A 27239-nucleotide genomic window follows, 5' to 3' on the forward strand; every position below is an offset into this window, starting at 1 on the left:
CCCTTCAGGTTTTTTTTTTCTTCATTCCAGTCCTCAGTATGAATGTGGCTATCTTACTGACGTATGGCAGATCTCAGAGAAGACTGACCTGAAGAGGGGTGAACAAAATGGGCAAGGTGCCGGGCGGGGCTTCACTGAGCTGCACTACTCCAGGTGGGAGGGGGAGAAGCAAAACAGGGTTAGGTGACTTGATAATGGCACATCCTATATCCCATTCCTGTAAAGTAGAGGCAGCATACAAGAACACAGGTTCACAGGAACCTTTTAGCTTTTGTTCAGCTGTGTGCAGACTGATCTGGAGCTAAGTACTAGGCCCTCATGAGAAGTTAGTGTGAAGGTCATTCTCATCCTCCAGGACCATTCTAACACTACTGCCTACAGCAAATGGATACAGCGAATTTAGGCTCAGGTTTCATCCCAGGGCTTTGGGGACACTTTCTGTGGGACATTATTGGGAAAAGCCCCAGAATAGCACCTTCAGATGGGGAAGTTCTACAGACAGCAGCTCAACATTGTTTTATTCAGACCATTCTTCCACAGGATCAGCCTGGGAATATGCAATAATACCAAGTCCATGCTAAGTATATATGAAAATTTGGTAATGTTTATGATGACAAATTATGAAGTAAAAAACTAATTTTTATTGTTAAGATTAGAAAACTATCGTTGGAATTATATAATAGGACAACTCTTAACCCAAGTGAGAGTAAAAACAGTTTTTCACCCTCCCAATCTTATCTGAATCACCAAGTCATATTACAGTGTGGCTCTGCAGCTTCTGGCTGTGGTATAGTGGGATAAGGGAGAAGGGGATACATGACTGCCAAAAGCTGCCATATGTTATGTGGGAGTAAAGGGCACTTGTGACCTGGTTTAGAGGGGGCTGGTTCCACACACTGCAGTTTCAGAAGAGGCCATTTAATTCAGCTGGTCTTTTCACATAGGTGTTTAGTTCTGTTTGGGAGATAAATTGGCTAAAAATGACATAGAAGAATATAGCTTTGGAAATGCTGTGTCAGAGTATGGAGTAAGAGGTGGAGGAAGGAAATTTAGAAATAGAAGCTTAGGTTTCTACATTGCACAAGGTCATAATGACCATGGGGAGGAGAGTTAAAAATCAGTCTAAGTGCTAGCACAGAAGTTACTGGTACCTTTAAAAGGATTTATCTAGATTCCTTCCTTCCTTTCTTTCTTCCTTCCTTTCCTCCCTCCCTCCCTCCCTTCTTCCTTCCTTCCTTCCTTGTTTTTTTTTTTTTTTTTTTTTTTGAGACAGGGTCTTTCTGTGTAGCCTTGGCTGTCCTAGACTTGATTGTCAGACCATGCTGGCCTTGAACTCACAAAGACCTGCTTGCCTCCACTTCCCTGAGTGCTAGGATTATAGTCATGTGCTACCACACTCAGTTGGATTTCTCTCTTTTTATTTTATTTGCTTATTTTCAGGGCAGGGATCACCAAGTGTCCCTGCCTGTCCTGGAACTCACTATGTAGGCCATGAGGACCTTGAACTCAAAGAGATCTGCCTACCTCTGCCTGCTGAGTGCTGGGATTGAAGGCATACACCATCACACCTGGGTGTTTATTGTTATTTTATCCGTACAAGTGTTTTTAATGCATATATATGTGCCCCATGTGTCTGCCTGTTGCCTATGGGGTTTAGAAGAGTGTTAGATTCTTGGAAGTCAAGTTATTGATGATTGTGAACTACTGTTTAGTTAGGGTTTCTGTTGTTGTGAAGAGACACCATGATTATGGCAACTCTTAAAAAGGAAAACATTTAATTGAGGCTGGCTTACAGGTCCCAAGGTTTAGTTTATTATTCCCATGGCTGCAAGCATGGTGGCACACAAGCAGACATTGTGTTGGAGAGATAGCCGAGAGTTCTATATCTGGATAGGCAGGCAGCGGGTAGAGAGAGTGACACTGTGCCAGGCTTGAACTTCTGAAACCTCAAAGCTGCCCACCTTCCCTGCATGCAGAGGTCCCATGACACAGTTCCTTCAACAAGGCCACACCTCCAATAATGCCACTCCCTATGAGTCCATGGGGGCCATTTTCATCCAGAATACCACAGCTACCATATGGGTGCTGAGCCCAGGTCCTGTGCAAGAACAACAAGTGCTCTAACCACTGTGCCATCTTTCTAGCCCTCCGTACCGGAATCTTTCTTGTTTTTACCAGCTTTGTGCTGGAATGGAGGTACTTTTCCACCTTGTTTGCTCCTTCTTGAGAATGTGCCTTTTTTGGTCTTCTAAGTCCTCTCTTGGAATCTTTTCTTTTAACACAGGGAGAGTCCAGTGGTCAAAGGCAATGCACTGTTGGCCTTAAGCAGCCTTGCAGTCGTTGTGTCCAAGCATGAAGCCAGCCTTTCCTCAGATTCTGATGGAGTCCTGGAGGTGAGTTGGAATGGTTTACAGCATGTGGGCCTGGGCCTAGTTTTTATGGTGAAATGCTGTGACTTCGTCATCAGATCCTGCTAATTGATGAGCCCTCACTGTGAGCCCCACTGTCTTCCTGACTCGCTGTTTTTCTGTTCTGCCTTTTCCACTGTAGTTAAGTGGTCATCTCCATTTGATGGTGCTGATTTTATGAAACAAGGGCTGTCTTACTGTGATTACATCACTAGTAACCAATCTTAGAAGGTTAACCAGGCTTACAGAAAGTGAACAATGCTGTCAAAAAATGATAAATAAGCTCTGTTTACACATTGAAAAAACTGTACCTTGCATTTTAATTGTAGATGTCAATGATAAAGTGCCTATTCATTTTGGCAAGGCATTTATTTCTTAATTAAACATGTGGCAGGCTGGCCAATATTCATTTCCAATGTACTTTTTCAGATAATTCACATCTGTCAAAATAAAAGGCGTGGATTTGTTCTTGTTTTGAGTACTGTTATCTGTTACTTATCATTATCCAGATAGGATGTAGCTCGAGCAGTTAACAAAACAAAACACAACATAACACAATGCAGGCTTTGACTTATTATCTATATAGCCTATGTGTGTAATATCTACTTTTAAAACCTGTTTTCCCATCTGTAAGATGGAATGACAGTACTTTGCAGATAATAGTAAACTGTAAAATTTAAATGAGTGTGTGTGTGCACTCACACATACACAACCTCACAGCAGCAGGTAAATGTTAAGCTCTCAACGATAACTGTCTCAGTCTTAGAGAAGTGCCTTATGAGCCATTTGTACTCTGTTCTGTCTTGTTTTCATTTTGTTGGTTTGTTCTTAGAAAGGTTCTCACTACATAACCCAACTGGCCTCTAAGTCACTATCCTGTCACCTTCACAAGTTATGGGATTATAGCTGTTACCACCGTACCTGGCTCTGTACTCTCCTTTCATGGTGCTTTTCTGGATGTAATTCTGATCCATTTAAAAGAAGAAGAAGGAGGAGGAAGAAGAAGCAAGAAGAAGCAAGAAGGAGGAGGAGAAGAAGTAGAGGAAGAGGAAGAAGAAGAAGAAGAACAACAACAACAACAACAACAACAACTGAAAATATGTGGAATTTGGAAGGCCTTGGAGTTGAAAACAAAGCTTAAAGGCTGGGTTTGGCCAGGAAAAATGTAGTCTCTGAGACAAGTGCTATTGAAGTATCTCAGTATACTATCGCCACTTGGGTCATTTTTGACCTTGCATTCACCATTTACAGTTTATATTCACAGGGTCCTATGCCCACCCCTTGGGTAGGCTACAAACACAGCTTCATTTAATTAACACAGAGCATTTAATTAATCTCCAGGCAGTGGAGAAGGGAGAATTATTTAAAGGGCATTGTTGAAGTAGCAGATGAGTTTAGGAATAGCCCAGTGAATAGCCCTGTAGGGCACCACCCGGTGCCTTCTTTCCTGTGGATTGTTTTGGTGAGACATATCTTGGCAGAAGGAAAGGTAAGCTTAGCGTATTCAAACCACTATTGGACCAAGGTCAGTGAAGGAGAATCTATCCTTGAAGTGATCTCTGAGTCAGGAGCAAAACCTCTTTAATAGGCTAAGTGCAGGTCTTCCAAAGTTACATTAACAGAGTTAGCATCTATTCTAAACTTGCTCCTGGAGAAGCTTCTTTCTCTGCAAGAACTCAAAAATCTCCTCAATGTAGTAGAGGCTCTTGAGTCAGCTCTTTTCTTACTCTTGCTCTAATTCTTCTGCTCTTCTCATTTTTAGTAAATCTGTATACGCTCACTTTTACTCTGTGTCTTGCCTAATTTGTTGTTGGAGAAACAAATAACCTGGCTATCATATCCAGTGGCAGTACTGTGAGGCAAGAGCTACAAATGTACATTACATGTAGGTACATTACATGTAGAGAAGGGAATGAAATGCAAGAACCATTATGTGAACAATAAAAGTACAATTATTTAACATTCAAATATTTAACTTTGAACCTAGAATTTTGTTTTACTAATGTAAAAGATAAAGAAATGATTCATTTCATTGACAGAGCTATAGAATTCTTTCTCAAAGGCTACATAGTAACTAGATCTATAACTCTAAAAATTCATGCATTTTATAGGATCCCTCTTCTTGGGGGGTAATTATGGTGAATTATCAGTTGTGGAGTTAATTTGCCCCATAATTTGTCCCATAACTTCAGTTTAGAGCAGAAGTTCTAGATTCTCATATTCTTTATCTCTTACTTCCAATCTTATCAAACTGAGAAGCCCAGCAGGCTAAGAATGAGGCTTTGCTTTTATTTTTATTGACCTTGCCTTTGGCTGTTTCTCAATACAAAGTCCAGATCTCATTATATGATTAGAGTTGAACATGTGTGACCAGAAACAAAAGATCTTAAGATGTATGTTTCTGATCCCCATGGCCACGGGTGACTTTTATAAACAAGTTTTCTTTTTAGTGAATGGATTTTTAAAAAAAATAATTTGTTAGGTGAGTGTGGTCATGATACTTGATGGACAGCCATATGTAATAGTAACCAGGAATGCTAGAGACATTGGTTAAACTGCTGCAGGCTAATTGGTTACTTTGTGAAATGGTAAGTCATAAAGTCGGGAAATTTTATATTTCTGTTTTGCACTTCTCTGTTGTATATGTTACTTTTATCACAATTCACTGGGTAGAGGAAAGCTGAGTATATTCCATTGTAGCCTGTGTCTTCCCACTTCCTATCAGTCTTAAATAAAATGCAGTTGCACTCTTGATGGGGAACAGGTAAAGACATACATTTATCAGCACTATTCACTTCCTGTAGTATAAACAGGTAAAGTTTCCTTCTTGATGATAGCATTTCATTATTTGACAAAAATATGGCTGTGCTCTAGATGTCAAAAGAAAGTTTAGATTTATCCTATTTTTTTTTTGTACTAATATTTCATGTCATTCCTCATCTACAGGTCCAACCTAATTTCCTTCCAGTGAAAGAGTGGGTTTCCATGGTGCTTAATACTCTGCTGGTCATTGTGGATAGCCATTACCACCCCAAAGGACAACTCTTTTCATGCTTTTATCATGTAAGTGCAAGAAATATCAATGACCAAACCCACCAAGGGTTGACTCACTCGACATCCATTGTTCATGCGAAAACTATGATATAGTATAGTAATTTCTGGCTCTGACTGTGTGTGTGTGTGTGTGTGTGTGTGTGTAGAAAGACTTGTAGGTAGACGCCATGTTTGACTGAATTGATTCAGGATCTGCCCCAAGTACCAGCTGTATGAAAGCTCTTGAGTTTTTTCTGGTATGTAGTCAGGGCCAAGGGCTATAGTTGTAGGACAAGTAGTTCTTTGAATATATTTGGTCTTTTTTTTTTCCCTTATTCATAAAATGAAAAGAATAACAGCATCCTCTGTAATAACTGACAGCCCTATTCTACCCTTATTGATTTGGCAGTTTTCCATTATCATTTTTGTTTTCCTGACTTGTGAAATAGAAGTAAAAATCTTTTGCCATGCTTTTCTGACTTACTAAAGATTGTGAAGGTAAAACTATTTAAGTTATGTACAAATGCTGTGTTTTTAAAGTAGTAAAATTCTTTGTAAATACCAAGTAGTCATTTTGGTCATGAGAAAAATAACAGCCACCCACACCACTCTCTGTCTTCATGATGGTATTCTAACGACTAAAGCAATGTGGAATGCACATCTTGTTGTTGTCTAAAGCTCCCTTTGGGGTTGTAGAATTACTTTAGTCCTGCAATGGTGTAGAATTATTTTGGTTTTGTCCTATCAGTATCCATTGCTTAGGGACTTACAGAGATCACAGGATAGTCAGCTGAGTACCTGAGGATTGCAGTTGTTTAAAGAAAAATGTAGAACACATCTTGAATTGTTGCTAAGATTATGGATATAGCCCCAAATCCATTGCCTGTACTCTTCTCTGTAAATAGTCTGTTCCTTTTGCCCTGCCTTTGGGAGGACCAGGTATGTATTGATCTGGGGCTTAGGGTCCAGTGCTAGATTTTAACTACAGTTGAAGAAAAAAAATGACTTAATAGGTAATGCAGAATTAAATTGGAAGTTAGATGTGTCTCTTGGTGCTGGTTTGCTTAACTTGTTTTGAAGCTTGCACAGTAACTCTGTGGGTCAGAGATTCACCAGAACAAAACACCATGTGAGGTTTCCTAGTCATTCTGCTTAGTTCTTACAAACCAAGAAAACATACCTCTTATATTTTTTATTCTTTTTACATTATTACTCATTTTAAAGACCTATTACAAAAGTCACTTTCTTTATTTCCTGTGTCCTCATAGCTGAGTCCTTTTCAATAACATTGTCATTTGAAAACACTGTATCAGCCTCCAATATAACGTCCTACATGCTTGATTGTTATTCTTAAAGTACTAGAGCTTAGGAAGCAAATAGACATAGAATTAAAACACATTGTATCATGCTTTGACTGCCAGGGGGAAGTCTGCCTTTATGGCATGTCTGAAAATCTGAAATGGATAATAGTGAGGGTCAGAAAGAGGCTTTTCTCTCTACTTGAGACACTTTTATAAACGTATGGCATGTGTGGTGGAGTGCTCTAACTTGGGACTCTTGCAGATGCTGTCCATGTTCAGTTGCCCTGTCATTTTATTAGGGCCGTTATTCATTCCTCTTCCCATAATTGCATATCAGAGGCACATGTAGAGCCCTTCGGTTCCTTTTGAATAGCTGGTTATCGCTTTGTAACCAGAAGCTTTTAGAATCCCACCTTCCCTCTTAATTAAAAGGAATTAAGCCCCTGTGGAAAATAATCCATCTACTGGGTTGTGTCCCCACCAAAAATTTTGGGAGATGTGCCAATAGATCCTTGTGCTAAACTCCCACCTGGTCCTCTGTAGTAAACTTAAACTCCTGTCTACCTCCCTTTTTTCTTTTCTGGGCAAGTCCTGGCTTTCTGGACAATTGTAGGGAGGCTTGGCTAAGTTCAGACAGCTTTACTTTTGGCTTTCCTATTATATACACTTGGGCTTTTAAAAACATGGAAAGTGTTTGCGTTTATATAGTGACAGAGTCCATAACCTCTAAACATGGGCACTTAGAATTGCATCTTTGAAATTTAAAGGGACAGGACTGAATAAGTGGCGGTAGACGGGCTCATTGACTGAATGCAGGGCTGTAACAAACACATTTAGACTGTCCTGTTTGCCTGTAGGGCAGTGTAGGAGAAGCTTGTATTGTTGTAGTGCTCATGTGATAGGTGTGCATCCTTCATGTTTTAGCAAGAGGCTAACCCCCGTTTTCTTTCTTTGGCGTGTCCTAGAAGTCCTATTCGGGTGAGAACACAGCAAGTGCCATCGCGCGCTCTGCTGCCGCTACGGCTTTGTCTCTCCTCGTGCCGGTTTTCATTATCTCTTGCAAAGAGAAGCTTGAGGAAATCCTGAACATGCTGACTGCCAGGTTACCTGGGAAACCAAGTGCTGATGAATCTCAAGCCGTGCAAATCCATATGGGCCTTGCTCTGGGGATGTTTCTCTCTCGCTTGTGTGAAGAGAAGCTCAGGTAGAGTTGATTGAAGATTTGCAGTGTTTTCTCATTGTGATTTAGGTGACCGAGTGTGTATATGCAGGTACCTAAACATTGCATCTGAACAGAATGTGCTTGCTAAACTTTCTGAGATGGTTGAGTTGATTGTTTATTTTCTTATATAGTGAATTTGGCTGCCTAAATACCATCATAGGCACATTAATATGCTTTAAGGGTTATTATTCAAGTGATTGGTTACTTGAAAACTGTGTCCGGCTGAGATAGAAGCCCTAGTGCATCATTACAATTAATAGGCATGAACAAAAGTCTTAGAGTACTGTAAGTAAAGAAGAACTTCTACCCCCCACTTTATTGTTGACGCTTTATTGATGTCTCTATAAATCAGGAAGAAACAAGTGGGAGCCCCATGTACTGGAGGGGTACAATTAGTCACTGAGTTACCTGAGAACAGCATGTACCCAGCTTTAAAACACCGCTTTTGTCCTGTGCCCTGGCTACATTTTAATAATCTTTAAAGAGTCATAATCTGTGCATATTATCCTGGGTTCTTTATTCTGTTTGAGTGCTCATTTTTAGGCTGTTAGCATTATCAGTGAATGGAGCAAATGGAATATGAAAGACCCAGGTTGAAAATTCCGCTAAATGGGTGGGTTTTTCTACACATCAGTTAATCTATTTTAGTTTTGTTCCTACTTTTTTCCCTGTATTTTATATTAAACCTTAGAATTTTATACATGCACCTTGATTGTAATATAATCTAACATGAATATTTGGTTACTGTGAATATTTAATGGTAGTGACTTGGGCTTCAGCTCCATCTTCTTGCACTGGAAATAGGAAGTAGGGAAAAACATTTAGCCATGGTGTTAGATATCTTTATACAATTAGTGGTCCAAAAGCAAACACGGTGCCGGTATGGATAAACTGCATGGTATTACATGGCATCCTAAAATTCTGGAAACCAGAGTTTAAGTTTGTGTTTATAATTTACTTACCTTCAACAAACACTGTTGTGTTTTAGGGGGAGATTACTATTGCTTTTCGGAATGGTATATTTCAAAAGACATCTTTAGTTTCTGGAAACATCTGTCAGACAAGTGGAATGACTGCCATAGTATCTGCAAATAAAAATGAGACATGCCCAGAATATTCATAGAGGCCCAGCGCCAGTTGTGAACAAAGAGCTTTCCTTTTGCATGGGAATCGACTCTTCTATTCCTCCCGTGTCTGATAGAACAGAAAGTGTTTTGTAAAAGCTTAAAGCTTCAAAGTTATTTTCCCTTTTGCCGCTGTGCTACAAATGACGCAGTCCTCACCATCTGTGTCCAGGCTCTTTCTCAGTATGTTTTCAAGCAGTGTGCTTTACATCTCAACAGTAAGCCCTGGCAGTTCGGTTCTGGGCAGCTCACTTCACCCAATCCTGGCCGTGGCTCATTTCTTCATTTACGTGGGATAAGGTGCTGCACTGGCTTTATGACTCAGGTTTGCACTGGGGGTTAAATTAATCATGCTGCCTGGAAAACTCCCCTGGTGATCCACACGCGCACTCATCCTTTATTCCCAGGTTACCTTCCACCTGTCTCTGTCTCTCTTACTTGAATTTGTACCTGCAGAAAATTCTGAGCAAGGACACAGGAAGTTCTTCCATAACTGAGTCACTGGTAGATTTCTTTGTTTGATGATTGTTTTTGTTAAGACAGGTCTCTCTATGTAACTCTGGCTGTCCTGGAACTCAATGTGTAGACCAGGCTGGCCTGAAGATCAGAGATCTAACTCCCTGAGTACCTGTAGATGTTAACTTTGCCCAATTGCATGCTTCCTTTCTTGGGATCTGTGTCTTGATGACTTGCCTATTTCTTTTAGAACAGAGAAATCAGAAATATTTACTGTTTTCTACCAGTAGGTATTTTACTTGGTAATTACAATGTTACTTTTCAGATTTTTCTTTTTGTTGTTTTTTTTCCTAAAATGAAGGAGAGATGACTCAGTATTTACAAATGCTTGCTGCTTTTCCAAACAACCCACGTGTGGTATCGGGTACCCTGTTGGGTGGCTTACAACTACCCTTAACTCTAGCTTCAGGGCCTCTAATACTCTATTCTGGCATCTAAGGGAACCTGCATTTATGTGCACATACTCTTACACACACACCATCCACAGATAGGAAATTAAAAGTAAAACGAATCCTAAAAATGTAATTAAACATAGGGGTTGCAGAAATAACTTAGTGGTTAAGAGCACTGGCTGCTCTTCCAGAGGGCTGAAGTTTGGGTCTCAGCTTCGACATGACAGCTCACAAGCATCTGTAAGTCCAGTCCCAGAGGATCTGATGCCCTTTTCTGGCTTGCTTGGGCACCAGGCACACACATGGGACACAGACAAGCATGCAAGCAAAATACTCACAAGTAGAATAAAATAAAATAATTTAAAATAAAGCTGAGTTTCATGACAGCTGTTAGCTTGAAATGGGTAGAAATATGAAGTACCTGTTAAAGAGCAGACATCAGCAATACGTTCTTCTCAGAGTAGATTCTCCCTCCGAGAAAGGACTCATCGCAGTCAGTCTGGCCTATGATTTTCCTGAGTTTGAATTCCTATCTAGGAAGATTCAGGAAGGCTTGTTACACCAAACCTCTTAACTCTGTCGTAACCTCTAAGGATGTAAATATGATCTCAGTATGAGAATATTTATACTTGATTCCAACAAATAACTATAAAGGAAATTACTCATTTAATGCCCCCCTGTGCCCCATGTGTGCATGTGTATATCTGTATCTGTCTGTCTGTCTGTCAGCCCACCCATGCTTCTCTCTTGCCACACTATTACCCCATGTTTACAAGCATCACTGCAGTCTTGGTTTGGAAGCTGTCATTTAAAGTGCTCTCTGGCTACTTGGTATTCTTGGGAATACTTGGTATTCCACATTCCACCCAGCATGATCTGAGGATGAAGAGAGGGAGCTGAGCTTCAGGGACCCTGGGTAATAAAACAAACGTGAGTGAGGAAGCCCACAATTTTCCCTGAGGAAAGAGCCAGAGAGCCCCTGTCTGCGTTTTCTTTCACTATGAAGTCTTAATTCTCTAAGGCATGTCCCTGATTTTTCTTTTTTTTAATAATTGTTTCTAACTGACAACTCATACAACTGAGACATGAAATCATAAGATACGTCTCTCCTAAGAGAGAGATTTGGGGTAAGTAATAAGTGTATCAATAATTTTACTCAGCTTGCTACAAAAAGCATGACTTTTACATTCTTAGAAATACTTGAAATTTTGTTCTTCAGTGATTTAAAATTTGAATACAATGAGAAAAATGAAGGGAACATTAGGGTTTTTATTGTTTATAATTGTTTACATTCTTCAGAACCTAATTACTGAATAATTTTTCAGTTTCCCTGTCCATAAAATGAGCATACGTGAATCACCAATATTGTTTATATATATTAGTATAAACAATATATATATATATATTGATTGCTAAAATTTTAAATTTCCAGGAGATATTGACAGAACAAGGCTTTATCTGAAACACTTTGACATTTTTATTAACGTATTTGTTTGTGCATTTGTGTGTGGGGACATGTATGCCATGGTGCATACATGGAGATCAGAGGATAATTTGTGGAAATCATTTGTCTTCCTCTTTTATGTTGGTTCTAGGGATCAAACACAGATCATCAGGCTCAGCCAATGTGTTAGACATACCACCCTTCCCTGTTAAGCCATCTCTCTGGACCAAAATGCATGTTGTTTGTTTTGTAGTGCTGGAGATCAAATCCAGAGTCTTGTGCATGCCGGGCAGGCTCTCTGCCCCCGAGCCTCACTCCCAGACATGCCATGGACTCTGAATAGTTGAGTGATTATTAATAACCCATTTTCCTTGTCTCCCTATCTAGTGACATGTCTGGCCAGCAGATGAAGCTTCTTCTGATGAAATCCTTGGATGCTCTGGAAAACTGCTGTTTTGACCCCAGTCTCGAATACAAGTATGTTGGTTTCATTCATAAGCAGGGCTTAGAGTTTGTTTGCTACTTGTAGCAAGCCTTGGATGCCTGATCTGATCTTGAGCTCCTCTGAAGAGAGTGTTCAGTATTAATTGTAAAGAATCTTGCACTGGAAACTTCTTTGTTCTAAACCATGTCATCGATGGACAGTTCACTTAAATGCAGGGCAGTTAGTGTCATTTTGTAGCTTAATCCCCTGGTTCTTAAGACCTTAGTCTTGTTTTATACTTGTCAATAAGGCCTGAATCTGCTGACAAGGATGCCATTTTCAAGAGAAGCTGAAATTCTTTGACTGTGAGTGGGCAGAGAGGGCTTCTGATGACTTGAATTTCTCTGTAAAACTGTTGGCTGAGGAGTCAAATGGAAATGACCATTTATTATATCAGGGTTCACAATCACTTTAACAGTCAGGAGTCTTTCACCAACCCCCATTTGGACCTCATGATTTTAAAAAGATTTTTTTTTCTTTAAAACTGTATATTTTAAGTTTGATGGTTTCATTTTAATGTTGAAAGATAACAAAAATGAAAATTGTCATAAAAGAATAATAATGTAAAGACTGTTGAACACGGTGAACAGCTAACCTCTAATTTCTGTGACTTGGATGGGTGAATAATGTGGTTTTATTAGGTTTTGTGGCACATTGTCAACAGTAGCTTGCACCTGTTTGGCTTTTTTATGTCTTGGAATCTGAGGTTTGAATCCTCTGGCATCTATTGTTTCTAGAAAACACAGAAGATTAGAAGTAACAGTTTATTCTTTTCTGTTATGCATCTGTACCGTCTAGCTTGATAGGCTCAGACTAACAAAGAATAGGGAAAGTAGTGAAGTAGCCATGCAAAGGAAAGCTTGTAGAGGATTTTTATCACAATACAGTTGTCTGCATTAGGTGGCTGTGATGAGAGCTTGCCTATATGTGGCGTAAGACTGAATAGAAACCTGACAGTTCCTCAAAAGATCCTCAGGGATCATGTGATATCTTTAAGAGTATGGTGTGAAGATGGGAAGGGAGTTTGATAACATTGCTGGAGTCTTATGGACATAGAAAATGACTAATGAGAGCAATAAAGACATTATAGTTATCATGCAGATCAAATGATTGAGATTTTGAGTCTAATATATGCATTGCTATTGTTGCCTTAATAGCCAACAGGTAAGAAGCCCACACCCACCTTTCCTTTCTTTCTGCCCATTCTCCCAAGATACTCCCTGCAGCCATAGCTCCAGATGTTAGGAAGATGTGGAAAAGCAGTTCAAACACCACAAGGCCTTAGCCAACTGGAACGGTAGAGAACAGCTCACATGCTGTCTCCGTTCCCTTTCAGGGGATTCTGATGTGTGGCAGACTGATGTGACTAAATCTCCATCAGATAGGGGTTTAGGTTTAAAGGAGTCACCTCAAATTTTATTTTTGTGATGGATAGGACTCTCACTTCCTTATTCTTCCCTCTTGATTTTTATCTTCATAATAAAGAGCAGTATATAAGAGTGGACCTGGACAGGGGACCACACCCCCAGAGGAACGTAGAACGTTCCTACCGCATGAAACACCTTCTCATAAGACAGAAGGTGCTTGTCCATCAGAGCCCAGTTTACAGGTCCAGGCTTCTAAGGAGCATTCCTCTCCCCCATCCAAACTGCAGAATGCCTGCCATTAGTGGAGCTCAGTATTTTCTTATTCTGGGGCTTCCTGGTGTCAGTCCTGGATGAGGTTCTTTTCATGTCTTGGGCTTCTCTGGCACTTGTCCAGCAGCTGAGTTTCACATCAGCACCTTCTATAATGAAATCCTAGTCACAACAGAGAGAGTGCTCTAGGCTGGACTCTTTATCAGTCTGTTGTGTAGAAAAAGAAAGCCAGTCTCTGAGCTGAGACTTTTTCAAGGCCACATGCTTCACAAGTGGCAGAATTAAGAAATGGGCTAGTATGTCTGAATTCAAAACCATTTTTCTTGTCTTGTGTAGTACAGTGTAGAGAACACAGTTCAGTGGGAAGAAAACAATTTGGTATTTGGTAGAATGGTGACGTTATCATCATCATCGTTACTGTCATACAAGTGTTCTCCACTAATTAAAAAACCTTATTTCTGATTTTCTGACTTGGTCCAGACCTGAATGCCTGGTGTATAGCATAAAGTATTCCTCTGTCCAAAGGGCACACATCCATCCAGTGAGATAGTGAGAGCATTGATCCACAAGTATGCTACTCAAGTGATAGAATTCTCCCGGATAGAATTCGACACGCTTCGATGTTTAAATGTGCAAGTCCCTGCAGAGAACACCTGGCCTGGTCTATGGTTCTTTTGCTAATGTTCTGCTGCCACCTAGTGGTCAACTGTTTGCCATTGCATTCCTGACAGCTCTAACTGCGGTCATGTTCTCCATCATTGACCTGATCTTTGGTTAATTACTATTGAGCTGTTACAAATACAATAACATTTAAATTGTGCTTTGTAAAGGGCAAAGTGCTACACAAATGTTAACTGTTATTAGAACTTATTGTTATATGGTTTGTACTTTTTCGGTAGGATTGCTAACAATAAGCTAAGGAATTCAAGACTCATCTGTGGTTAGCTTAGAAAAGTATTATAATATCTCAGTTGATATGGCAACACAAACATCAGAATTGTAGATTCTTTTGTGGATTTTTGCTGGTGATATTTTAATATACTGTGATAAGATATTCAAATAATTAATGACATGACCTGCAGAGTTGTGTGTGTGTGTGTGTGTGTGTGTGTGTGTGTGTGTACACATGCTCCTAGTCTATGCACACACCTGAGGGTTCTTCTTCATGTGTTTTAGGATAGAGCCTCTCATTGCTCTTAAAGCCTACTATTTTGGCTAGGATAGCTTGTCAGTAAGCTCCCAGGACCTGACTGTCTCTGTCTCCTCATGCTGAAGTTACAAGTACCCATGACCCGTGCGTACATTACATGTGTGCTGGGCATTGATCGTTTTGCTTTACAGCTGTCACTCATGCCCACTGAGCCATCTCTCTAGCCCCTATATAGAACCTTGGAACTTAAATTCTCTTTAACACTTTTAGTATGTCTACTGGATATTTATGCTAGCAATTCTAAAATAGCTATTGGATATCTAATGCCATCACTTATTTTTATTTTAGCTGTTGGAGGCACTAACCTTTAACTCCTTTTTGTTTTCTGTGGATAGATTATATGAAAACTACCTCTGCCCAAGTCATATGCAGTTTAGAGCTGGCAGACATATTCAGTGGGTTAAGTAGGCAGCAATGGTAAACTAATCATTTTGGGTAGTTTTTAAGACTTGGGACATTAAAATGTTGAAGATTTGAAATGAAAAGGAGTAAAACTTTGGGAATATTTTCTAGATGAATACTAAAAATTGTGTGTGTGGGGAACCAACAAAGAGACCTAAAGCAGGACTTTCAAACCCTCCAGCAGTATAAGCAATGACACAGAGGCTTTTAATATTTTATTTTTTAATATAATTTTTTTATTTATTACAGTTTATTCATTTTATATCCCTGCTGTAGCCCCATCCTCATCCCTTCTCAATCCTGCCCTCTCTCTCTCCCTCATCTTCTCCCATGCCCCTTCCCCAGTCCACTGATAGGGGAGGACCTCCTCCCCTTCCTTTTGACCCTAGCCTATCAGGTTTCATTAGCTAGGTCAGTCTTCTACCCAGTTATCTAGCTTAACTCTGACTAATTCTAGTAGTATATACCACCACATGGCTGGCTCTAACCCCTGTGCTCTGCTCTGGTCTCTCTGTTCACCTTTGTGTGCTGGTGAATCTCTGTGCCTTTGCTTTTTTCCCCCAGCATTTCTCTCTCTTCTTCTTCTCCCTCTCTGTCTCTCTTTATCCCTCTCCCTCTGTATGTGTGTGTCTCAGAAGTTCACCCTCCACTTCCTGCCCAGATATTGGCAGTCAGCTCTTTATAACAACCAATAGACAAGTGAGGAAGAATAAATATTTACAAAATCGAAGACTGGTGATAGGCCACAGCAATAACAACATCGGGCTAGCACTCGGCTCTCTGCCGGTTTGGCAGCCACCAACTGAAGATACAGAGACACTCCTTCTTGCAGTGTACCCCAACCAAAAACCTTTTAAAACATCAGTGGGTTATTGGAAGAAGAAGAAAAAGGCTAAAATTCAAGATGTTCACTAAGGGTATCTGACTCATTACCGATCTCATTCAACATTTTTACATCAGCACATGCATACACAGAGTTAAATTGTATATTCATGTGCTGTCACAATGGTCAGCTAACATTGTAGCCTGAACGTAGCTGTAATTGTGCTTTAGAACTCTGGCCTAGAAAGTCGCATGTCCGTTTTAAGCCTTTGTGCTCATATCCCTTGAGAAGCTGCAGGAAAACTTCAGCCCAGGACACCTTAAAGAGCAGAACCTACAAACTTGCTTGTTCTATGAGGATGATAAACCCCAATTTTTATTTCAGGTTTAGGAAGAAATAATCTGTCTATACAAATACAGTGTTCGTCTCTCTTCACTTAATTTGGCAGGAAATCGAAATTGAGTTTTCCTGTTTGCATCTTCCATAGTAAGTTCAGTTTTGCCTCCAACTAAACATGGGCATCAGGAGTCATGCATGTGTATGAGCATGGCCATGTGCAGCTATGCCTCCCTTCCCGTAGCTACCCTCTCTGTGCAACACTCACAAAACTGTAGCATTCAGCAAATACTGGGTTCGTGCTTTTGTGCCTCAAGTTGATGAATAGGGGCTGAAGAGAGGGAGAATAAAGAGATCCACCATCACAGTCCTTTGAGGTTAGAGAAGAAGTAATTCCCTAGATAATTTCTCTTCATAATTTGTGATTAAAATGATTGGACATAACTTAATACAGGGGGCTATGTGGGAGATTCAAAGAAATTCCCCACTGGGCTTGGGATGGTGTCCCAAGGAAGAACTGTTTGAAATATGAATGATAAGTAGCAATTCCATAGTCAAATAAAGAAAAATAGTTAAGTTTATCAAAATATGAATCAAATTGTGTCTAATTATGCCTTTGTCTAATTCTGTCTGTTCTACATGTGCCAATATGGAAAGATAGCGAAAAACAAAAACCAAACCAAACAACCAAACAAACAAAAAACCCCAACCTTCTCTTGTAGATTCCTAATTAAAACAAAAGCTTTAAATCCATACTAATCAAAAGTAGCCTTTCTTCAGAAATGTGATTGTAAGTTTAGCTGTTGAACTTGTTAGACTCCTGTGAGCTCTGACAGCAGTCCTGCCTAATGGATGCTGGTGAGTTGGCTTTGCCACACAGAACTCTCCTGCTGTTTGTTATGCAACAGAAACTGCCTCCTCATGGGCATCATCATGGCCTCAGGCAGGGAATGAGAGGGGCCTTGGACATGGCAGATGGAACTGAAGGTGGAGGCTGAAGTTGCTCTTTCTGGTTGTACTCTGCGGAGAGCTTTCTGTATACTCTTGAGAGTGTCTTGAATCCTGGGTAGCCATCCTGATCTACTATCTGGTGTGGAAACTGTTTACAGAGTTGTTTTGGGATGAATTCCTTGAGTGTTCATAGGACGGTTCTTGATGACAGCCAAAGATATAGATGTCATTTAAGAGAAAAGTTACTTTCCAAATGGATGTTGGAGAAAAACCCTGGAATGCCTGCTTCAGCTGTATATTGTAAGAGGGGTGCCAAACCAGCACCAGCGTGTTTTCTGAAATGTTTGTCATTGCCTCCCATTAAAAAGCAACAGAAAAGAGAACAATTCTTTTCTTTAAATGCTATGAGGCCTTTCAGGGGATTGGGAAACAAAGCCCCAGATTCCAATTGAATTGTCAAAAGGGGTAACTTTTGACAAGCCTGTCATGTGTCCATTTTCTCTTCTGACCCAGTGGTACTCTGAGAGATCAGAGGGGAAAGAAGGATTAATGTCATTGTGCACAGATGAATACACAGTTTCTTTAAGAGAGAGATTCCACTCTTCGGAGTTGACTGGGAAACATGAAGCGCTCAGCACCACTGCGCCTTGCATTGCTCCCATCCTTAACAGGGCTGCTCAGCTCCCACCTTGGAATGTAACCCATCTCTCCTCATGCAGATGAACCATAGTCTAACAAACACAGGCCAGAGGGGAGGATCATGGCATTTCTGTGAGGACAGACGTAGAGCTGTTTTTTCTCACCAAAGCTTAAGTCAAGAGTTGGGTTTTCTTTGTTTCTGTCCAGTGGGTACCCAGCACCTGGCATGGACCATGGAGCTCTGATGTTTGGTAGTTAGTTGGTGATGATGGTGCTGGGGTGTGTCTGTGGGGAGATACTTGTTCTCTCTCAAGCCTGTATGGTGGATTGAAAGTAGAGCCTAAGTCAGCTGTATTACTAATGAGCTACAGCCCCAGCCCTGCTTGTTTGTTTTGGTATAAACTTTTCCTTTTGAGAAAAGAGGTCAGGAGTACATGTCAAACCAGGCAGAGGTAGAGGCCTGCCATCTCACTTCAGAATGCTGTGAGCTTCTGTGTGAGCGTGGGACAGTCATGTTGTATGTGGTTCTGACCCTGTCTCTTTTGGCATCCAAGCACCGGCTGCATATTGGGAGTTGGACTTGCCCTGTCCCTCATGAGCCACAGCAGCCACACAGAGTCACGAGTTCACGTGGCAGCATCTCTGCGGAAGCTGTCTACCTACCTAGATGAAAGCGGGAGCCAGAGCAGGACATTTCAAGAGGTAGGAGGTGGAGGTTTGTTTCACCTTGCTCTGCTGTCTTCTGCTTTCTCATTGCTGCTGCTTCCCTAGCCTCATAGTTTAGTAACCTCCTACTGAAATTCTCAGTGACAGCTGCAATAGGGAGAAAAGCTAAGTGGCAAGCCACCTATCTCAGTGGCAAGGCCTCCCATTGTACTGAGACATAAATGTGGTATATGAGGTAAGAACCATTAGAGAAAACAAACACCCCAAGCAGCATCGCTGCCAGTACTTCCCAAGAAGAGCTGCAGCTTCTGTGGGTTGAACCGAGCCTTTTCAGAATTATCCTCAAGTAACTTCAGAAACAAGCCAGAAGCAAGCTTAAGAAACCACAAATGAGTGCCCACTACTACAAAAATTATTGCAGGAACTCCCTTTACCACATTTGGTGAAGAGGTTTTTAGCCCGGTGTAGCAGAAATATATGCATGAATAGAGTTGGTGTTGATAGTACTGACGTGTGTGACCCACGCTGAGCTGGGATGCTTTATCTCTGTGTCACGGCTTCCCCATCGTGCCCAGGTAAAGCTGAGCTGCCTATTCCCAGCACTGGGAGGGGCAGGGATGACCTTGTTGCTGGGGCCAGACTCTCCCTCTCATTAGAGCAGATTCTGTTTTCTTGCAGCCTACCCAGAAGCTATTGAAGGGCGCATAATGGCTGCACTGTTTCCCCGCTCAGCCCCTCTGCTTTCAGCAATGGCACTTGTTGAATTGGGGAATTTCTTTGTGCCACAGAGGGTTGAAGTTTTGTTCTAGATATGTACTGCATTTCCATTTTTTAAAGTAGTGCGGAACATGATTTAAACATATGTAGTATATATATTTTTGTGTCAAAGAAGAAAGAACTATTTGATTAATCAATGACGACAAGGTTATTTTAAGAGATGCTTTTGTCTGCTATTGTATTTTCATTAACAAGTCCACCAATAAGTATTTTTGCTCCTTCTCAGATGTTTTGTATCTGGCTGCTTCCTTGCAAACTACCTACATTTTTTTTTTATATATATCAACCAGCACTGGGACTTGAACTTTCTTCTTAATGAAAGCAGCATCTTTATAAAGAAGGGCTTGATGCTGAAAATGGGAAGTAGCAAAAGAGCACCATACACTTTGGTTCACAGAAACTGACTTTCTCAGTTTCTCAGATACGGACCCTGCATGTGGTCGGTTTGGAACATTCCCCGGCATCTTCTCTTCTCCTATTATCAGTGTTTACTTATTTGTTTGTTCCTGTACTCATTCATTTACTTACTAAGCACTACAGCCATATAGTTACATCTGCAAAGACAAAACAAAACAAAACAAAACAAAAAAACCCTTCAGTTTCACACAGTTTATCCAACTCTCAAGCCTGTATTCCTGTTCATTGGCACTCTCGGTCCCTCCTAGGGAATGGAAACACAACTGTGCTTCCTATCTTTAGTGTCCTGTTCTGTGAGGCTGGGGTGGAGAGCTGCTTCCTCGTGCTGTGGACTTGTGTGGTAGCATGGTGCTGTGAGGCAGCTCTGGTTTACAGCAGTGGTTCTCAGCCTTCCTAATGCTGCGACCCTTTAACACGATACTTCATGTTGTGGTGACCCCCAATCATAAAGTTATTTTGTTGTTACTTCATAACTATAGTTTTGCTACTGTTATGAATCATAATATAAATGTTTTTGCAGATAGAGGTTTGCCAATCGGGTTATGATCACAAGTTGAGAACCACTGGTTTAGAGGCTGAAGACCCTCACTTGAAAACTGGTTTTTTGTCTCATAGCTATTTGCATTTGAGCCTCCAAATCCTATCTAAGATGATCCCCATCCTGACCCTTTTGTGAAACACAATAAAAATCAGACAGAAAATTGGTACCCAGTCTGGGGTATCTGTATCTAAATTCAGTTCTTCTGAGGAGAAGTTGGACAGATGAGCTGTAGCAGCCACGCCATGGTCTTTGATTTTGCCTGCGAGCAAATAGTCCTTCTGCTGTGTTCTCTTCCCAGGTGCTCGCCTACACACTTGGCTGTGTGTGTTCATCAGCGTTCAGCGCTGGCATTATTGAGGCTGCCGAGGCTGAAGATATTATGAACAAGCTCCAGATGCTGGTAGAGAACAACCAGCAGGTTGGACCGTGTGCCCCGATGCTTTCTCTCCTTAAGTTTCATGTAGCTGTTGCACGTTAGCTTCTGGCTCGCTTAGACTGGGATGGACTCTGTGTGTCTCGAGCTGGAGAATGTCGGAGAGCTCTTTGTGCTAACCACCGTGGCCAGCAGCCACCGTCCTCCAGCTGCCTTTCTCGTGTGTGCTATGTCTCAGCTTCTGTGAACATTTGGCTGAGAACATAGTGATTGGGTTTGCATTTTGAGACAGGGTGTAGCTGTGGCTGGACTAGAACTCAGTATGTAGACCAGGCTGGCTTCCAGCTCATAAATATCTGCTTGCCTCCACCTTCCCAGCGCTAGAATTGAAGGTGTGCATCACCATGCCCTGCTTTGTACTGTTTTTTAAATTTTTCTCTTTTTTTAAGTCATTACTCTATATTCATAAAATCTTAAAACATGTGGCTAGAATAAAATGCAGGTAAAGCAAGAAACTGTGTTAAAGGGAAGAGATCTAAATTTATGAGAGATACCTAAGAGTAATGGCAAAAATTTATAGTTGTGAATGTTTATAGGACACTGATTAAGTCAAACTTTGACAGATAATCTCTGTTCATAACTGAATATGTGCAGGAAAGTTTAAGTTCTCAATAATTGTGCTTCAAATAGTTCCTGTTGAATAATGTTCCATCTTTAAAAAGGAAGCTCTGACTGGGCTGTGATCTGGATAAATATTAAGTATATAACGCTAAGTGAGATGAGCTAATCACAAGAAAATGCTGCCCGATCGTGCTTGTGTGAGGTACTTGTGTGAGTTCTTCCTTCGAGTCAAAATACAGACACAGGAAGTAGATTGTTGGGTGCCTCTAGGGTCAGGGGTGGGAAGGTTTAGCAGCAGGGCTTTTATTTTTTAAGATGAAACTAGTTCTGAAGATGGTTGCACAGCCGTGGGTGTACTTGGTGCCAGTGAAGTGCTGTCTGTGCTTAAGACAATGAAAAAGAATTCTGATTTTACCTGCCATATAATCCCCCCAGTCTGACTCTTCAGCAAGCTTTCTCCGTGTCTTAGTGCTGGCCTCAGTGAGTTCTTGTAGGAGCCGCTGGTCTTAATTATGGTGGCATCATTAGTGTTTTGTGAGTCTGTCTGTGATCACGTGTTCAGAGTTGCTTTGCAATAATAAAGTTGGTTCATCTGCTGCTTGTTTTCTTGTTTTGACCTTTTTCGCTCACGCCCTGTCCCAAGAATTTAGACTGATTGAGCTATTGATTGACAGTTCAGAAGTAGTCTCCTAGGGTAACTACCCACAGAAACAAAACTCCTTACAGTCAGACTCCGTTTCCTAAGTCCACATAAAAAATTAGGGATAGGAATCCTAGCCGTGTTTTGTGCTATACATGATACATGTTCTGTATGAGTCCTAATCTATGGCTTGCTTTCCCTCACCCCTATTTTTACTTGTACTAGACTTCAGGCTTTGCGCTGGCATTAGGAAACCTGGTTCATGGTTTGTCTATGTGTGGACATGGAAAAGCTGAAGACTTGGGCAACAGACTCCTCCCTAACTGGATTAGAGTTGTCCTGACAGAGGTAAAAGTCACCTCCTGAATGCTATTAAATATTTTTATAAAAGAAAAAGAACTGGTTTATTGGGTTCTTTATAGGTACTGCTAAAATAGATAGTGTAATAATAAATTATCAGATAATTTTTCAAGCGAAACAGATATGTATACTTTTAGTCTCTTATAAGTAGTGCAACTTGTCAACCATTGTATATTGTTTTATTTTATTTTAAAGCAAGCCACTTAAAACAATATTATTTTCTGGAAAAATAGAAATAAGAAGCCACCAAGACATAACAGCCTTAATGTGTTACTTTGTTTTAGTCTGTTGTTGCTTTGAAGGTAAATTATCAATTGTTAGTTGTATCAATCCTATGCATTTGTTAAAATTTTAGCCATTGACTTGGCTGTGCAACCTTAACGTTTATACATTTCAAACCCAACCCATATTTCACTTCTGACTGTTTTGTTTCTGGTTTGCAGGGCTCCCCCACCATGCTCTGTCTGGCAGCCCTTCATGGCCTGGTAGCACTGGTGGGCTCGGATGTGGATGTCATGCAGGTAAAGCCAGCGCCTCTGAAAGGAGGGAATTTGCATGAATGCGTAGATGTAGCAGCAGCAGAGTGGCATTCGCTTCATATCCCAGGAGTTTGTGCTCATGGTAATAGTTACTCAGGGGCTTTGCTCTGTGAATAAATTCTCTTGGCTGAGAATTCTTTCTGAAAGATTTGTTCCTTGTTTTCAGTTTATAGGAATTGAACCTCATAAAGTAGGTATTTGCCATAGAGTTTCCTGCCCGAGAAAGCATAAGAAATTTCAAAATTCATTCACAAGGAATGACAGTTCATACCTCTAATGCTCGAGTTTAAATCTTTGCATGCATTTCATTCTGAAACATTAACCTAGTGGACATTAGTGTATTTAAGTTTACCACAGTTGCATGCCTTATTCATACCGTTAAACTTTGAGGGACTGCTGTCTGCCACCATGACCAGGTGCTAAGAAATCAATGTAAATAAACTCTGGAACTCACCACTTACCAGTTCGAAATCTTCTGACAGCTGAGAAATCAACCCATACCTAGATGAATGCTCATGCCCTGGGTCATTTCTGCTCATTCTTTCAGCTAAAGTCTGAAGCCATCCAGAACGCCCATTTTCAAGCAAGACTTAATGAAGTCATTAGAACCTTAACTGAGGTAAGAGGAGGAAATTCTAGCCCCTGTGTGGGACACATATCTCCTTTTGTCTTTTTTGTACTGCTTGTTATGGTATGTCTCACCTGGCAAATGTGAAGTCTCACATTCATGCTGAGTTCATAGAGCATTTCAGAGTTGTGAATGGGCCTGTGTTCATTGACAAATATAGCTTCTTCATGGAAGAAAAGAATACTGACCTTTTTTTTTTTTTGAGTTATTATTGATTTACCTTTAAAAGTCAAATCTGACCTTGCAAGGGTTATCCAGCTTTTGGGACAAGGACAAATGGTAGGTGGCGAAAGGGCAGGGCAGATACCAAGGAAGAAGGGTCAAATGGCATTAGTTCAAATGAGAGTTTGTGAGTCAATAGTTGTCATTGTTATTCTTGCTAAGGTATAATCATTTTCGTCTGCTTTAAAGGTTTTATCTGTTTGGCTTTTAATTTTTTTTTTTTTTTACCTATCATCACGTTTACTGAATAAACTTTGAAAGTCAGATTGAAAGAAGCTGAACCAGTGTTGCAGCAGCTCTGCATACATGGTCACACCTCTTCCCAAGCGTCATGTCCAAGCGAGGTTTCTGTCATTGGTGTTCTTACTATACCTGGTGCTTTCTTAGTTTTAGTTTTTTCCATTACCACACTTGCTTTCATTCTTATAAAACACGGCTAATTACAGTACCTAGCACATAAAGAAGTGTTAGTAATTCATGTTGTAAATGCATGAATTTCTGGGCAGAGAAAAATATTTTACATATATGAATAAGAATGTACTCAGAAAAAGAATTCTACTGAAATTTAAGTTGTTAAAAGTTGGGAAAATTGGAAACTATTATTTTAAAATGCTCATGAATTATAATAAGCAATGAGAAATTATTTAAAGAACAAGATAAAATGTTTTTATTTTTAGAGATACTTTATTCTTAAGTAACTTTCCCTTCCTTTCTATTTTCTGAATATTTTTTTTCTCTTGAGACAGGATCTTATATGTTCCAAGCTAGCCTCAAACTATGAAGTTGAGAATGACTCCCAAGTTCTGATCCTCTGGCTTCTACCTCCCAGGTGCTGGGATTATAGGCATGAGCCACCACGTTTGCTCTATGCAGTGCTAGTGCTGAACCCGTGGCTTTGTGCACCCTAGGCAAAGATGCTACCAACATCCTCAGACCCTTTCTGAGCTATCTTTTACCAGTTTTTATACCATTTTTGCTCAGTGAAACCTGAGAATGCTGCTAGTACTTTCTGCCATGATTGGGTGGTTGGTTGATTGCTTGATTGATTCATTTATTTATTCACTTATAATCTTATAGCTATAGATTCAGGTCTAGTGTAGGAGACATATGTTAGCATCCTATTATAGAAGTTTTCATCCTCAACCAGACCTGTAACTCGGACGAGGTTAACGAGATTCTGTGGTGGCCTTTTATTGACTAGAGCTGGGATCTTGTCCCATTACTGAACTGCTATGTTTTTATCAATAGGTCATCAATGTCTCAGGAGTGATTGGTCTTCAATCAAATGCAATATGGCTTCTAGGACATCTTCATCTCTCTACTGTGTCCTCAAATCAAAGCAGAACTTCTGGTAAGGTTAACATTCTCTATAGCAGAGCTGGAAGAGGAGTGGCTGATTCAGGGGTCTGTGCTTTCTCGGGGGATTGGTCATCACAAGTCTACAGGGTGGGTGTTGCAATACTTGTTGTACCTAAGCAGAATGGCTTCCAGACTTACTGTGGGCCACATGCCAGAAAGTAGTGCTCTGAATTTAGATATATTGGCCTCCAAACCCCCTATTCACTCTCTGCCTTCCTTAAGGATAGTGTATACAGTCAGTCAAATACCCATATTTACAAATGAAGAACATTAGACTCAGAAATATTATATGTGTTAAATTCAGAGTCTGTATAATAACAAAGCCATAAACAAAGAGTCAGGTCCTTGAAGCTTAGGGCAGACATTATTTTTACTAAAAGTAATGGTGTTATGTTTCATTAACCCTAATGTCTTTATACAGAGCTACGTAATGAAACCCTTTCTCATAAAAACCTGCTTCTTTACTTATGACTGGGATTTCTTTTGCCCAATGGCTTTATAAGGGTGATGAGTTAGGTACATTCAAAGATATATATCTCCTCAGGGGTTGGAGAGTGTGTTTGTGTTGTGTGTGTAGACTTATAGTTGTATTACAGAGCACTTGGTCCATGAACTCATATCAAGTAATGGTGAGTCATCTTACACCCAGGTTTTTCCAAACAAAATAACTGTGTGTCTGGAAAAGCACAGCTACTTGTTTCTTGTGGAATTTTCCAGTTGTGCCATTCATTGCCGTAAAACTATCTTATGAAACAATTATGGGGGACTTGGAGGAAAAGAACTTAGGGGACTCTCAGGACTCAGCTAGCAGAAATGTCATTGGTTCAGGTCAGCAGCCACATCTGGTTCTTTGTATATGCTGATCACTTGAAGGTGTCCATCTTAGGTCTCTTGAAGGTCACTTGAAGGTCTCTACCAGTACTGTTAATGCTGGCTGTTGACTTGCCTTGGTTCACTCGGTTGAGGAGGCATCCTGTGAGGAGGCCTCTAGGTCAGACACCCAACAGGCTTCTTTACCCTGATGAGGGCCCTGGATTGGAGCTCATTGATGCGATAGTATGCAAGGGATTTTTTTTTTTTTTTTTTTTTTTAACTAGAGTAACCTTCCTTTGTGATTATTTATTTATTTATTTGTCTTTTCTAGGTTTGTCACCATTTTGAATTTTCCTGCATAGCCTAAGTGATTCCCTCAAAGCCAGTCACTTAGTCTAATAGAATTAGTTGCAGCCACAGAATATTGTGCTGAGATTAATGGCATAAACATCTCCGCCTTGTCTCTAGGTTGATTCAGCAGCGTGAGATCATTACCTCTCTTTCATTAGCCCTGCCAAGTTCACTGGTTAATTTGATCATTTTCTGCCTCCACAGTTCCTACTGACTACAGCTATTTGCCTGAAGGCAGTTTTATTAGAGCAGCGGTCGGCTTCTTCATTACAGGAGGAAAGAAAGGCAAGTGAGCACATTTCTCCCATTTTATCATTTCTTCTTCACGTTCTGTCAGTCCCATGCCTTAAATACGCCTGTGTAAAGTAAAATCAAACAAATCAACTCTGAAGGATGAGTGTTGTCTTCTGCCAAGCCATCTTCCTAGATAACTGGGAAGCTAGCTAAGGAATTGCTAAGTAAATATGCAAACTACGCAGTCTCACCGTGGGTGGCTCTGTGAAAACTTTGGCTTCCATTTAGTCATGTGGAGAGAGCATCAAGCACACACTGCCCTTTCTGTTGGTTTCAATGACTTTGGTGCAAGTAGAGAAGACACCTCCAGATGTCCTTTGTATCCCAGGCCTGTCTGGGAAGTAGAGCTTGTCGCTGGTCTTGTCTGATCATTCTGATCATCACAGGCTCTAACTCCTGTTTCTGCCTTGTGTTTTTTCCTGGCACACATTTATCCTGCTGTGTTCTTGGGTTGTGACTCTCCATGTTAGAAGACTGAGGTTTAGTGCCTTTGTCAGACAGGAACCAGAACAGTGTCATGTGAGGTACTGGAGAAGAGCTCTTTAATGACAGACACGTCTCAGAGTTGTGAGGGGGAAGCGTCAGCTGTTAGGACTGTGTGTGTCCTGGCTCAAGTGCCAGCTTCATTAATGTAATTGTCTTTCAGTGATGTTAACTACTTTCACTCTTTCCTGCCTGTGCAAATCAGCGGCTATATGATAGCAGGACCATTATGA

At 40.6% G+C, this 27239-nt stretch overlaps 1 protein-coding gene across 3 annotated transcripts in view; it reads left to right on the forward strand.

The window, feature by feature from the left end:
• Focad (focadhesin) overlaps positions 1 to 27239 on the forward strand; it is a 315631-nt gene that overhangs the window by 254068 nt on the left and 34324 nt on the right. For all 3 annotated transcript variants that reach the window (XM_060365822.1, XM_060365823.1, XM_060365824.1), the window contains 11 exons: positions 2285 to 2393; positions 5355 to 5471; positions 7708 to 7946; positions 11828 to 11917; positions 18477 to 18624; positions 20622 to 20741; positions 22183 to 22305; positions 22761 to 22838; positions 23404 to 23475; positions 24955 to 25057; positions 26434 to 26514. In XM_060365822.1, the coding sequence (XP_060221805.1) occupies positions 2285 to 2393; positions 5355 to 5471; positions 7708 to 7946; positions 11828 to 11917; positions 18477 to 18624; positions 20622 to 20741; positions 22183 to 22305; positions 22761 to 22838; positions 23404 to 23475; positions 24955 to 25057; positions 26434 to 26514 (1280 nt within the window). The remainder of the gene's footprint in view (positions 1 to 2284; positions 2394 to 5354; positions 5472 to 7707; positions 7947 to 11827; positions 11918 to 18476; positions 18625 to 20621; positions 20742 to 22182; positions 22306 to 22760; positions 22839 to 23403; positions 23476 to 24954; positions 25058 to 26433; positions 26515 to 27239) is intronic.

This window comes from Meriones unguiculatus, chromosome 12 (genome assembly GCF_030254825.1).
Source record: "Meriones unguiculatus strain TT.TT164.6M chromosome 12, Bangor_MerUng_6.1, whole genome shotgun sequence".
NCBI classification, from domain to species: domain Eukaryota; kingdom Metazoa; phylum Chordata; class Mammalia; order Rodentia; family Muridae; genus Meriones; species Meriones unguiculatus.